The sequence below is a fragment of the Amia ocellicauda genome, chromosome 9, assembly GCF_036373705.1.
Source record: "Amia ocellicauda isolate fAmiCal2 chromosome 9, fAmiCal2.hap1, whole genome shotgun sequence".
In the NCBI taxonomy this organism is placed as follows: domain Eukaryota; kingdom Metazoa; phylum Chordata; class Actinopteri; order Amiiformes; family Amiidae; genus Amia; species Amia ocellicauda.
This window is the reverse complement of record NC_089858.1, coordinates 32341021-32356674: the sequence shown is the minus strand read 5'-3', so window position 1 is coordinate 32356674 and position 15654 is coordinate 32341021. Positions and strand designations below refer to the sequence as shown.

General features: G+C 41.5%; 1 protein-coding gene across 1 annotated transcript; it reads left to right on the top strand.

The window, feature by feature from the left end:
• Window positions 1-9850: 9850 nt before the first annotated feature.
• On the top strand, window positions 9851-13479 carry LOC136759212 (dynein regulatory complex subunit 4). Its single transcript, XM_066714110.1, has 6 exons — window positions 9851-9978; window positions 10535-10645; window positions 11075-11266; window positions 11377-11431; window positions 11595-11779; window positions 12096-13479. Exons 1-6 carry the CDS (start codon window positions 9976-9978, stop codon window positions 12135-12137), a joined length of 588 nt encoding a protein of 195 aa, XP_066570207.1. The 5' UTR covers window positions 9851-9975; the 3' UTR covers window positions 12138-13479.
• The last annotated feature ends 2175 nt before the right edge of the window (window positions 13480-15654 follow it).

Here is a 15654-nt window from a genome sequence, read left to right as displayed (position 1 = left end):
TAGACCGCCGAGACAGGATTGTATTGAGGCACAGATCTGGGGAAGGGTACAGAAAAATTTCTACAGCATTGAAGGTCCCAATGAGCACAGTGTCCTCCATCATCTGTAAACGTAAGAAGTTTGGAACCACCAGGACTCTTCCTAGAGCTGGCCGCACGGCCAAATTAAGCGATCAGGGTAGAAGGGCCTTAGTCAGGGAGGTGACCAAGAACCCGATGGTCACTCTGACAGAGCTCCAGTGTGTGGAGAGAGGAGAACCTTCCAGAAGAACAACCATCTCTGCAGCACTCCACCAATCAGGCCTGTATGGTAGAGTGGCCAGATGGAAGCCACTCCTCCATAAAAGGCACATGATAGCCCGCCTGGAGTTTGCCAAAAGACACCTGAAGGACTCTCAGACCATGAGAAACAAAATTCTCTGGTCTGATGAAACAAAGATTGAACTATTTGGCCTGAATGGCAAGCGTCATGTCTGGAGGAAACCAGGCACTGCTCATCACCTGGCCAATACCATCCCTACAGTGAAGCATGGTGGTGGCAGCATCATGCTGTGGGGATGTTTTTCAGTGGCAGGAACTGGGAGACTAGTCAGAATCGAGGGAAAGATTAATGCAGCAATGTACAAAGACATCTTTGTTGAAAACCTGCTCCAGAGCGCTCTGGACATCAGACTGGGGTGAAGGTTCATCTTCCAACAGGACAACGACCCTAAGCACATGGCCAAGATAACAAAGGAGTGGCTACAGGACAACTCTGTGAATGTCCTTGAGTGGCCCAGCCAGAGCCCAGACTTGAACCCGATTGAACATCTCTGGAGAGATCTGAAAATGGCTGTGCACCGACGCTCCCCATCCAACCTGATGGAGCTTGAGAGGTCCTGCAAAGAAGAATGGGAGAAACTGCCCAAAAATAGGTGTGCCAAGCTTGTAGCATCATACTCAAAAAGACTTGAGGCTGTAATTGGTGCCAAAGGTGCTTCAACAAAGTATTGAGCAAAGGCTGTGAAAACTTATGTACATGTGCTTTTTTTTGTTTTTTATTTTTAATAAATTTGCAAATATTTCATACAAACTTCTTTCACGTTGTCATTATGGGGTATTGTTTGTAGAATTTGGAGGAAAATAATGAATTTAATCCATTTTGGAATAAGGCTGTAACATAACAAAATGTGGAAAAAGTGAAGCGCTGTGAATACTTTCCATATGCACTGTATTTCCCACCTTCCATTTTGTCCCGCCAGTTTCTTGATTTCTGCCACTGAAGTTGCTTCAGTGCTGCCCATAGCAGGATGGGACTACTTAGCTGACTTATTGTCCTGCCTGTTACTCTGAAATATGTGAAGAACTAAAACATTGTTCCGTTTACTTGTTTTTTGTGTGTGTCCCAGGTGGCTGCAGTGTCTGTTGGTTTTTGTTCCAGCAGCAGCTCCCTATTACTTAATTAATGTCATTATTTTTGCAGGTAGGCTTATCTTACATTATTATATTGTATTTTCATAGCTGATACCGTACAATCTGTTGATGACTCAAAACATTGAACCCACAGAACATTTCAGAGTCTGGAGAGCAGTGTTCAATAAATGCAGTTAATTGTTTAATTAGACCAATTAAGGAGCAGAGGGCTGGGCTGGAACGAAACCCAGCAGACACTGTGGCCCCCCAGCACTGGGGTCTGACACCCCTCATATAAGCACTCCCCAGTCCTGTGTAACTGAGCTGGTGGAATAGCTGTGTGGCATTGCTATACTCCTTGACTGGCAGCACAGTGCGGCGGGCGTGTTCATCTGCCTTCTGGAGTACCCGCGGGGCAAGAGGCTGAACAAGGGCACCAGCATGGAGAGGACGTGAGTGAAGTTCACACACATGCAGCATAGCATGAAGCACCCCTATGTCCTTTTATAACTGAATTTGAACAATGAGAAGTGAAATTAAAGGCATGTTACTTAGACTGTGAATGCAGTATACACTCACCTAAAGTATTATTAGGAACACCATACTAATACTGTGTTTGACCCCCTTTCGCCTTCAGAACTACCTTAATTCTACGTGGCATTGATTCAACAAGGTGCTGAAAGCATTCTTTAGAAATGTTGGCCCATATTGATAGGATAGCATCTTGCAGTTGATGGAGATTTGTGGGATGCACATCCAGGGCACGAAGCTCCCGTTCCACCACATCCCAAAGATGCTCTATTGGGTTGAGATCTGGTGACTGTGGGGGCCAGTTTAGTACAGTGAACTCATTGTCATGTTCAAGAAACCAATTTGAATGATTCGACCTTTGTGACATGGTGCATTATCCTGCTGGAAGTAGCCATCAGAGGATGGGTACATGGTGGTCATAAAGGGATGGACATGGTCAGAAACAATGCTCAGGTAGGCCGTGGCATTTAAACGATGCCCAATTGGCACTAAGGGGCCTAAAGTGTGCCAAGAAAACATCCCCCACACCATTACTCCACCACCACCAGCCTGCACAGTGGTAACAAGGCATGATGGATCCATGTTCTCATTCTGTTTACGCCAAATTCTGACTCTACCATCTGAATGTCTCAACAGAAATCGAGACTCATCAGAGCAGGCAACATTTTTCCAGTCTTCAACTGTCCAATTTTGGTGAGCTTGTGCAAATTGTAGCCTCTTTTTCCTATTTGTAGTGGAAATGAGTGGTACCCGGTGGGGTCTTCTGCTGTTGTAGCCCATCCGCCTCAAGGTTGTACGTGTTGTGGCTTCACAAATGCTTTGCTGCATACCTCGGTTGTAACGAGTGGTTATTTCAGTCAAAGTTGCTCTTCTATCAGCTTGAATCAGTCGGCCCATTCTCCTCTGACCTCTAGCATCAACAAGGCATTTTCGCCCACAGGACTGCCGCATACTGGATGTTTTGCCCTTTTCACACCATTCTTTGTAAACCCTAGAAATGGTTGTGCGTGAAAATCCCAGTAACTGAGCAGATTGTGAAATACTCAGACCGGCCCGTCTGGCACCAACAACCATGCCACGCTCAAAATTGCTTAAATCACCTTTCTTTCCCATTCAGACATTCAGTTTGGAGTTTAGGAGATTGTCTTGACCAGGACCACCCCTAAATGCATTGAAGCAACTGATTGGTTGGTTAGATAATTGCATTAATGGGAAATTGAACAGGTGTTCCTAATAATCCTTTAGGTGAGTGTATTTTATAACCCTGATTTTCTATAAGAGGGTTGTGTGTAGCCTCTGGTTGCATAACCCAAGGATGTGCTGGCTGCGATTTGCCAATTGTCCTGACACAGAAGAGAAAAAGTGTTAGTATAAGCGCCTGATAGGACTTCCAGCTGATCTTCTTCCCAGTAGTCTGCTAGTAGGTTTCACGTTTATTAAAACAAATAAAAAGCTTTCTACATATACAGGAAACTAGGTTCAGCCCTTAAACTATAAAACTCCAATGAAGTGTTAGATGAACACTATTGTGTAAGTCTTTTTCTAAAATGTGAGGTTTTTTTTTTCATACACCACTGTGCAAAAATTTTAGGCAGGTGTAAAAAAATGCTGTAAAGTAAGAATACTTTCAAAAATTGACATGTTAATACATTATATTTATCAATTAACTAAATGCAAAGTGAGTGAACAGAAGAAAAATCTACAACAAATCAATATTTGGTGTGACCATCCTTTGCCTTCAAAACAGCATCAATTCTTCTACATTGCTTTTGAAAAATTTTCAACTTTATTTAAAAAGCTCTGGTTCATGCTCTGTCCATTTCTCTCTCCTACTCTATTTGGACATAATCAGTAGTGTCTGAAAGCATTAGCACACACAACTGCAGCTTTTCACAGATGCTATTGATGTTATCAGTTCTAAGGCAGATTTTTTGTGGAACAAATAGAAACCGTTTAGAATAGAAAAGCAAACTGTAACTGCACTAATTCCCACACATCCACTGCATACTGAGGAGGTCGAAGTACAGACACTATTCCGTTTCATAGACAGCAATTAATGCCCTTTGTATTTACATTGGACAATAGATAATGGGTGTTATAAGTGGCTATTCCTCCACCACAAAGAAGATGTATAGATCTGTGTTCCAGTGCTGCCTTATAAGTATTAGGAATTCACATTAAAGTAAGTGAACATTTTTGACCTGCATCGTGTTTCCTTCCCCACAGTCTCTCAGTGCCAGGAGGGTTCATTCTGCCCACGGTCCTGGGCTGTGTTAGTTTGGGCATCGCCAGTCTGATCTACTTGGCGGTGAGTGTCACTTTCCTTAGATGAGTGGTATCCAACCTCTTTCCTGGACAGCTTGAAGTCTTGGGAACTTTGACCAATTAAGCCCCATCATTGAGTCAATTAAGTTATTAAGGGCTTGGAAAGCCCAAAGAAACCAAAGACACTAACTGTGCAGGACCAGGGATCAACAACAACCAGGGTTCAACGTGTCTAGCATTCCTGTTTAGCAGACTCTAGGCTTTTGAGAATGACATCTTGGCAATGGGAGAGGTAACAGTTGTGCAGATGAAGGTGTAACATCATTGTGTACACAAGGCTGTTACAGTCACTGTCACTGCTCCAGACTTTTGATAATGTATAAAACGTGGTGCTTGTTTGGGCTGGCATGATTGCGATCTTGTCCTCCATTGTCTCCAGGGCCAGTTGCAAACGTTTGTTTTTCCGTTTATTAACATATACTGATGTTTGTCCTAGCAGGCTGCCATCAGGGGTGAGCACTGGGAGCCCATCTTGCCCCAGACAGAGACCAAAGAACGACAAGGTGAGAGCATCAAACAGCCTCCCCAAAACCCCCTCCCCGCCCCCCTGCAGAGGTGCGGAGGAAACGGGCAGAGGACGTGGAAGGAGCCGCTTATGTCAACCCAATTCCAGTCACTGCCAACGAGAGTTAATGGCCACAGACAACACACAACCCCAGCCGGCACTCTTCTCTGGCATCCAGTGAACCAGTTCTATGAAGCGAAGTGTCCTTTTTGTTCTTGTATATAACTTGTAGCATTCTGTTTTTATAATATACAGTATATATGCAGTTTATACCATTACATGAAGGTGATTAGGGTGAATTGGATACATTTTAGGGACTGAATCTCTTCATTCTCCCACAGCTCTTGTTTTTTTTCGTGTTGTAATGTTTCCCACTTCATACCTACGAATATGAAGTAACTAATTCCACCTGAGCCTAGGAAAAATGATGATGATATAATGGTATTGTTGCTGTCTATTTCATTGGCTCTGAATTAGTTTTTTAGTTTGATAAAACACACCTGCATTCCTTCATTATCTGTAGTCAGTGTACACTGGATAAAGCCTGTAAATATCTAACAATGTAAGATCAGGAAATAGGAAATATAATGTATTATTATTATTATTATTATTATTATTATTATTATTATTATTATTATTATTATTATTATTATTTTCCCACTGACGAAATATGATTTACGGATAACTCAGTGCACTGTGTTTCAAGTGTTTTGCCAAAAGGAGATCAAAGAGAAACGTCTGCAGACACTCCCAATGGAAATGCCTTCACTTTCTGTCATATTAGCATTCCCCCCTGGCAGCCAAACAGTAGGAAAACAGTGTAAAACCTAGATGTTTCTGAAGAATCTTTTTGGAAGATACAAATATTATATTTAATATTCTCTTTTTTCAATAGTTTGATTGTCTTTATAAATGCTCTTGAAATTTTGAAATGTTTATAAACCTTGAAGTGTGTGATAATGTGTAACCTGAAGAGAAAAAAATATATTGCATCCGTAATAATCATAAAAAAATATTTAAATTGTTCAGTATTACTTTAGAATATATATATATAATGATGGAATCCATAACTGGTATATTATATCTAGGACATTTATTAAAGCCAGTGAGTGTGTAACATTGTAAAATGTAAGTACAAATGTTTTCATGATTAGCTGCTTATTGAAAAAGGATTACAATTTAAGAGCCTTGAACCTGAACTTAAGACTTTCTGCCTAGTATGTTTAGTTTAGTTTTTAGTTTTTTCCTACGTGCTTGCTGAAGTTTGTGAATTTTATCACAAGGGTGTTGACTAATCTGTAGGTTGGTATTTTGCGAAGCCTGAGCTCATGATAAAATGTCTAGTTGTGTAATTATATTCTCTTCATCAATGCTGTACAAAAACAGGTTCAACACATTAATATTACTGCATTAGCTACATTTATTTAAGTCCTAATTAGACAGTCAGCAAACTGCTACAAACACCTGCTGTTCACCTTGAGCACATGTTTTATCTGAATTACAATAATCCATATATTTATTTGTCCTTGAAATTGATACAAGGTTGCAGAAATGTTATCTGTCTGAATCATGACTGCCACTGAACAAGCATATTACATTGAGAAAAATCAATAGTCCTAGAAGACAAATGCTCAAGAAAATGTGCGGTATGTACACAATACAATTTCCATGCTCCTGTCAGTCTAGGCAGTACTCAACTACTCTCCCTCTAAAAGAGTCTACAAATTAACTGTGATAAATGAATCATCTCCAACATAGAATTGAAAACCAGTATAAACTTTGCAAGATCCTGAGAAGGAGCACCCATTATTGAAACTGAGGACAATATCATATTTTGAGCAAAATGAGATATTTGCAACATCTTTAAGAATGGAACTGGGAAAACATGTCGTTAACTCGCATGTCACCTGATAAGAACAAAACTTAATGTAAACTGGGTATTAAAACATTTTCCTTTTAGTTCCTACATTTTGTCTTCAACTTAGATACAGTGGGGGAAAAAAGTATTTGATCCCCTGCTGATTTACGTTTGCCCACTGACAAAGAAATTATCAGTCTATAATTTTAATGGTAGGTGTATTTTAACAGTGAGAGACAGAATAACAGCAAAAAAATAATATAAAAGACACCTGTCCACAGAAGCAATCAATCAATCAGATTCCAAACTCTCCACCATGGCCAAGACCAAAGAGCTGTCCAAGGATGTCAGGGACAAGATTGTAGACCTACACAAGGCTGGAATGGGCTACAAGACCATCGCCAAGCAGCTTGGTGAGAAGGTGACAACAGTTGGTGCGATTATTCGCGAATGGAAGAAACACAAAATAACTGTCAGTCTCCCTCGGTCTGGGGCTCCATGCAAGATCTCACTTCGTGGAGTTTCAATGGTCATGAGAACGGTGAGGAATCAGCCCAGAACTACACGGGAGGATCTTGTTAATGATCTCAAGGCAGCTGGGACCATAGTCACCAAGAAAACAATTGGTAACACACTACGCCGTGAAGGACTGAAATCCTGCAGCGCCCACAAGGTCCCCCTGCTCAAGAAAGCACATTTACAGGCCTGTCTGAAGTTTAGCATTGAACATCTGAATGATTCAGAGGAGAACTGGGTGAAAGTGGTCTCAGATGAGACCAAAATCAAGCTCTGTGGCATCAGCTCAACTCGCCGTGTTTGGAGGAGGAGGAATGACCCCAAGAACACCATCCCCACCGTCAAACATGGAGGTGGAAACATTATGCTTTGGGGGTGTTTTTCTGCTAAGGGGACAGGACAACTGCACCGCATCAAAGGGACGATGGACGGGGCCATGTACCGTCAAATCTTGGGTGAGAACCTCCTTCCCTCAGCCAGGGCATTGAAAATGGGTCGTGGATGGGTATTCCAGCATGACAATGACCCAAAACACACAGCCAAGGCAACAAAGGAGTGGCTCAAGAAGAAGCACATTAAGGTCCTGAAGTGGCCTAGCCAGTCTCCAGACCTTAATCCCATAGAAAATCTGTGGAGGGAGCTGAAGGTTCGAGTTGCCAAACGTCAGCCTCGAAACCTTAATGACTTGGAGAGGATCTGCAAAGAGGAGTGGGACAAAATCCCTCCTGAGATGTATGCAAACCTGGTGGCCAACTACAAGAAACGTCTGACCTCTGTGATTGCCAACAAGGGTTTTGCCACCAAGTACTAAGTCGAAGGGGTCAAATACTTATTTCCCTCATTAACATGCAAATCAATTTATAACTTTTTTGAAATGCGTTTTTCTGGATTTTGTTGTTGTTATTCTCCCATTCTCTCACTGTTAAAATACACCTACCATTAAAATTATAGACTGATCATTTCTTTGTCAGTGGGCAAACGTATAAAATCAGCAGGGGATCAAATACTTTTTTCCCCCACTGTAGTTGTTGTGTCACTTCAGTTTTTGTTCCCCTTATTTTGCAATACAGGGGCAGTTCCTTTAGTCTTCTATAGTAACCCCTTGAAATGAAAGAGGATTTAAAAGTATACTGCAATCATGTATTCTGCCACTTTTGAAAGTCACGGTGTATCTGTCAGTGTATTCATTGGGGGGGGGGGGTTAATTATTTTACAATTCGCTAGTAAGAATAAATAATAGGATGACTTGGATCAGCTCACAAGGGAAACTTCACAGAAATCTGACCAGGGCATTGTGATGATTGTACAGGTGGGGTTGGGGGCATCAGTGAAGGGTTTAATCCATTACCTGTTCTGCTCCTAGGTTCCAGATTCAATTAATTTGTATTTAATATTTCTCCATCTGCTGGCTTCCATAGTAAGCTATATTGTCTGCTAATATTGTTTGTATACATATGTAGCTGTGCGAAATGCCAGTCTGGGTGGACTGCCTGACATTCTGTTTAAAAAGAGCATGTTTAAAGTTTATGCATGAAAAGACGATGAAAAGACAATGGAATACAATAGTGGTTCAACTTGTTTTGATTGTTATGAAAACTTCACACTGAACTAGGAAAGCTGAGTAGCATTAAGAAGCTACTGTTACTACTGTTTTTAATGCAATCAGTTTGTTACCTCTTTTATTTGTAGCTATACATTTTTGGTGAATGTGTGCAGTAAATATATATGTGTGTGTGTGTGTGTGTGTGTGTGCGGAACAGTGCTAGGTGGGAAACTAAATGACCACCATGAAATGCACCGCATGTAAGGTAGTTTTGTGTAGAGATGGTTACACTCTTTTTTTAGAAGATTCTGGCTATACACATCCTGCCAATCGGTTTGCATTTCTTTTTTGCATTTTAAGCCCATAAGAACATTCTGTGCGTACAATATGTCATCATAATGTACTGTGTGTCCTGATCTAATACTGCCAACATCAATAGCCTATAAATCTCTTAAGTACAGTGTGAGTTCCCAGGTATCAACACGTCCTAAGTTACTGTAAATGAGAAATGTCACGACTATGCTTAATATCAGCGCCACCTACTGTTAAGATAAATGCTTCCCTTATGTTTTACTCTCATGTTTCAAACCCGAATAGTAGACTTATAGCAACATGGTTTATTTGGAAAAGATGTGGGTAACACAGCCACCATTTAGAAATATACTTACAAACTATAAAAATGTCTGCTCTGTATTCTTTGTGATAATCCAGTAACAAAGACAGTCATTTGGGCCATTCTGAGTTATAAATAATTATTCGTATTACTTAATTTAGCTAACACCTTCATCCAGGGTGACTTAGAACATCACAAACAATGTCTCTGGGGCGAATCAAATTAACCATTTTGCCTATGATAATAATGTATGTTTGTATTCTGTATATCATTTCAATACTTTCCTAATTAGTTAACAGTGTTTGACCTGGTCATGTATGTATATTGTATGTATATTTCTAAATGGATGCAGTCCAGAATACAGCCTGTTAGGATAACGTTTGCAAGTCCCAGTATTATCCCCCCCCTCTCTCCCCGTGTTGTTACTTTCAAATTGTTGAAACCTAGGAATAAGTCCCGCCTTCAAGAAGTAAATAACCCAATCAAACGCGTGACACACGCCTTGTAAAGGCAAGTAACCAATCAGACGCATGATCCTGTTCTGCCCCCGGGCAAAGATTCGCCTGAAGCGCAAGTGTGCGGATTGTCGCAGCCTGTGGCTGGCGAGCTAAGCAGCTGTGTGTGACGTCACACAGGGCGCAGCCAGTAGGATTTGTGGGATACGCAACTCGTCATTCTACACACCAAGAATTCATGGTAAGGTCGTAGCTTTCAGCGAGGGAAATGTATTTAAATATACGATAACTTAAGCAAATTATGCGAATGATTCAAAACCCAGCACGAATAGCCTAGATTCTGCAGTCATGATGTTCATATGCATTCTTGTGAGCCTTATGTGAACCTTATTGGAATTTCACATATAAAGGCAAGCATTGTACATATGTAGCCTATATATCTATGTAAATTAGATGTATTTTGTACTAATTTTTGAATAATTATAATTATTTTTAAAGTTTGATCATAATCATTGATTTATCAGATAATAGGCAAGCATGTGTTGCCTGGTTGTAGATAAAGAATCATTGCATTGAAACCTGTAGGTCTGTAGCCTAGCGAGTATACTTGCTCTGTTGCTTAGGTAAGTTCTTTGTGTAACTCAGTTTCAATATAGGCCTAATTAAACTGGAAGTGATACAAATGCTAAGCTTGCATGACACCAGAACATATGAAACAATTGAACTAGTCCTTGCATTTAGTTTGTAGCGTGAGGGCTGCAATCATTTGTATTCACCTTGTTAATACTTCTGTGTAGTTAGAGGAAGTGGACAGTTTGAAGGACGAACTCAAGTATGTGCGGCATTTGCTGGAGTTGAAGAATGCTGAGTTACAGAACAAGGATCAGGAACATGAAGTGGAAATCAAGGTAATAATAGAAGATACTTTAACATGTCTATTTGTTGGGGTGTGATGGCCCTCCAGTACAGATGATCATCACTGGGTCAGTAGTTCATAAATAAATCCCTGATGAAGAATTGTCATTGCTGACGGATGGTTATTAATGAGCTGTTGGGGATTGCTTTGCTCAAGACAGTTTGCCACACAGACAGTTCAATTGAGCAAACTTGTTTTCCTTTCTTGTATTATTATGCTTATGATTATTTTTATGTTTCTTACTAAATATATCCTATGGGGAATATGTTTGCTACATATAACATTATTGTCCTGCACAATTAGGATGATTTTCCATCATTCTTAAACAATTACATTTACATACAAACAACTTACAATGGGACTTAATTGTTGATAATTATTTTATTCTGATGTACACCTTGTTGTTGTTGTTTACAAACAGAAGATGAAAGACTTACTGCACAAAGAGCAGAACAGCATCTCGGAGCTGAAAGTTGAGGGGGTTCTAGCTGTGAAGCAGATGCAGGATCAGAGTTGGAAGGAGAGCCAGTTACACGACAAACTGCTTTCCCTCCAAAAGCAAAACAGACAGCTGGAGGTTCGCAATGAGACTGTAGCGAAGACCCTGAAACTGGTATGTGTATGGTTTAAATTCTTTAAAATGCAGATTTGCCCTTTTACAGTCTGGATTTTTCTTCTTAGGGGATCTAATTTCTGAATGCTTTTTTGTTTACTTTTCAATAGGAGCACGATGAAGAAATCACCAAACTGCACAATTATTATGACAGACAAGAACAAGGTATGATTTGATATTTGATTTTAATGGACTCATTATTCTTTTCACATGATATTGTTCGATTAATTTCTCTATGAAAACCTGAAATCGGGAACACATAGGGTGTTCTTAAATTTGATATTTTCTCCCCTGTTGCAACTTGGATGTGATTCTTCCCCTGAATCAGAAATTGAAGGACAGAACAAGAAGATGATGCAGAGATTACGAGAGCAGCTGGATCTGAGACGGGAAGCAGATATCCAGGAAATCAATGAGCAGCACAAAAGTCAGATGAATGCACTGATGAAGAACCATGTAACGGCTTTCCATGACATCAAGAATCACTACAATGATATCATCATGAAACTGAATGTAAGCACCCCATAGTATAAATTAAAATGCTCTGTGCAAAGTGCTCTGAATTAAAATAATAATAATGACGAAGATGACAATGAAGACAGGGATATTATGTTTTGTGCAAATGTAAAATAATTTTCATTGATAGAAATCTACATTTTACATTCAACCTGTTATGTTCAATATCCTTTTCATAACTGAGAGGAAATTATAATTGTTTCTGATGACTTTCTAGTGCTGATTTCTATGTTCATGTGATGACAGTGTGTGATGTAATGTAAGGGTAGGTGAGTGACGTATCGGGTTGTGTTGTTTTTTGTTCTGTGTCCAGAAGCAGATTGGGGTCATGAACCTGAAGCAGAAAAGTCTGTAGGAGGAGTTGGCTGAGGTGCTTCAAAGCTAAATCTTCAAAAGTTAATTTAACTCAAGGGATGAACCAGGAGAGAAATGCTCAGTGAATGTTGCTTAATTATCAAAAAGGCAACTTAAACATAAATGAATAATCAAGACTTGATATAGTTATAAGATATTTATCCTTGAGCACACTAATGTTGGATTGAATTGTGGAAAGGATGCCACAGCCACGGTGACAGGCTTCAGCACACAGTTGTGCAGTTCTGTTGAGCAGCATGTCCAACTGGCTTCTGTGTATGAGGCGCCATTAGGGACATAATTCACCCAGTGGTACATACACTACACTGAGACGCTGACACTATATACTGAGACGCACTATATACTGAGACGCTGACACTATATATTGAGACGCACTATATACAGAGACACACTATCTACTGAGACACACACACTATATACTGAGACACATTATATACTGAGACACACTATGTACTGAGACACTATATACTGTTTACTGAGACGCACTATTTACTGAGACGCACTATATACTGAGATGCACTATATACTGAGACACACACACTATATACAGAGACACATTATATACTGAGACGCACACACTATATACTGAGACACATTATATACTGAGACACACTATGTACTGAGACACTATATACTGTTTACTGAGACGCACAATTTACTGAGACGCACTATATACTGAGATGCACTATATACTGAGACACACACACTATATACTGAGACACATTATATACTGAGACGCACACACTATATACTGAGACACACTATTTACTGAGACGCACTATATACTGAGACACACTATATACTGAGACACACTACATACCGAGACGTACTATATACTGAGATGCACTATATACTGAGACGCACTACATACTGAGACACACTACTATTTACTGAGACGCACTATATACTATTTACTGAGACATAGTATATACTGAGATGCACTATATACTGAGACACACACACTAATGCCAAGAAGCACTATATACTAAGACGTCTCAGTATACAGTGTATGAGTCTCAGTTTATAGTGTATGTGTTTCAGTATGTAGTGTGTCTCTATATAGTGTCAGAGTCTCAGTGTAGTGTATGTACCACTGGGTGAATTATGTCCCTAATGGCGCCTCATACACAGAAGCCAGTTGGACATGCTGCTCAACAGAACTGCAGAACTGTGTGCTGACGCCTGTCGCTGTGGGGACCTCCTTTCAACATTAGTGTGCTGAAAGATGAATACCTTATGAATATATAAAGTTTTGATTTTTAAGTTGCCTTTTCTAATTTATTTTCTGTTTCATTTTTTGTACATAAAAAATGTTGACACTACTTTGTATACTGATTGGGGATTTCTTAATAAACAAATTGATTAATGACGGACTTTCTGTCTCTCTTTACACACCAACTTTCACACATCTCTCCCTCTGTCTCTTGTCTGCTGACACAGCAGTCGCCTGCTTTTCCGCTGCTTTTACACAACCTTTGAAGAGTCAACTGCAATATTGGCTGATCACATGTTCACATACTCATTTAAAATCTGATTGTGTGCCTTTAAGACAAATACCCGAATTCGGTTTCAGGAAGTCTATATAAGCCTACATGTAGTAGAGTAATGGCGGGGGGGGGGGTTCTCTAGGGTGCTGTGAGGGAGGAGAAGACCTGGTTGCGGACGTGTTCCCAGCTGTCACAGTTTTGAGCCAGAGATCATCTAGAAGCCGGAACAGAATCTAAACTTGTTTGACACGACACTTCTCCTGCTATTGTGGCGGCTTTTTCAGTACACATTGAGATGCTACTGTTTCGGGATACTGTTGTGTGAAGGGAAGCGGCAAAGATCGTCATAGCACCAGGATGGCTTTAACTCTCTGCATTTGTTTTAGCATGGCTTATGTGGTTTATCCATGTAATTAACCTGGGTTGTCTTTGATTGGATGTCTGTAGTGATTGCGAAAATACATACACCGATCAGCCATAACATTATGACCACTGACAGGTGAAGTGAATAACACTGATAATCTCGTTATCATGGGACCTGTCAGTGGGTGGGATATATTAGGCAGCAAGTGAACATTTTGTCCTCAAAGTTGATGTGTTAGAAGCAGGAAAAATGGGCAGCGTAAGGATCTGAGCGGCTTTGACAAGGGCCAAATTGTGATGGCTAGACGACTGGGTCAGAGCATCTCCAAAACTGCAGCTCTTGTGCGGTGTTCCCATTCTGCAGTGGTCAGTACCTATCAAAAGTGGTCCAAGGAAGGAAAAGCGGTGAACCGGCGACAGGGTCATGGGCGGCCAAGGCTCATTGATGCACGTGGGGAGCGAAGGCTGGCCCGTGTGGTCCGATCCAACAGACGAGCTACTGTAGCTCAAATTGCTGAAAAAGTGAATGCTGGTTCTGATAGAAAGGTGTCAGAACACATAGTGCATCGCAGTTTGTTGCGTATGGGGCTGCGTAGCCGCAGACCAGTCAGGGTGCCCATGCTGACCCCTGTCCACTGCCAAAAGCGCCTACAATGGGCACGTGAGCATCAGAACTGGACCACGGCGCAGTGGAAGAAGGTGGCCTGGTCTGATGAATCACAAGTTCAAGGTGTTGACTTGGCCTCCAAATTCCCCAGATCTAAATCCAATCCAGCATCTGTGGGATGTGCTGGACAAACAAGTCCGATCCATGGAGGCCCCACCTCGCAACTTACAGGACTTAAAGGATCTGCTGCTAATGTCTTGGTGCCAGATACCACAGCACACCTTCAGAGGTCTAGTGGAGTCCATGCCTCGACGGGTCAGGGCTGTTTTGTATAGCTTCCCAGCCTGTTCCGGACATCCCGTCTGTGCGGGCATCCGGGGGGGGAGTCGAGGTGCAGGTTGTTTTGGTTTCTCCACCAGGACAGTGCCTGCCAGCACGCTGAGGTCACTGTCAGTGGGTGGTGTTTGTGTCTCGCTGGGTGTAGTTTGTGGGTGTTTACCCAGCGTTGCAATGAGCGCATGTTCATCACGCCCAGGGGGAGAATATTCGAGGCGGCTGCCATCAGCCCCAACAGTTTTAGAAATTTTACCAGCTGGAGTGTCGATGCCTTTCTGAATGATGCCAGGCACTTCTCCAACGACTCGATTCTGTCTCTGGACAGATAGGCAAGCATATTTTGAGAGTCCAGCCTCATTCCCAAGAAAATCACCATCTGTGCGGGCTCGAGGGAGCTTTTCTCTATGTGAACTGCGAGACCCAGTGTAGTCATGTGACATATGACCTCCACTGTATGTTCCTCCGCCTGAAGCCTGGAGTCTGCACACACCAGCAAGTCATCCAGGTAATTCAGGATCCTGATCCCCTTTGTCGGGGGGCCAAGGTTGCGTCCATGCACTTCAAGAAAGTGCGGGGAGCCAGTGAGAGGCCTAACGGCAGCACATTGAACTCGTACGCCTGGCCCTGGAAGGCGAAGCGAAGATGGGGACGTGGAAGTAGGCGTCCCTGAGGTCTATTGACGTGAACCAGCTGCCCGGCCGGAC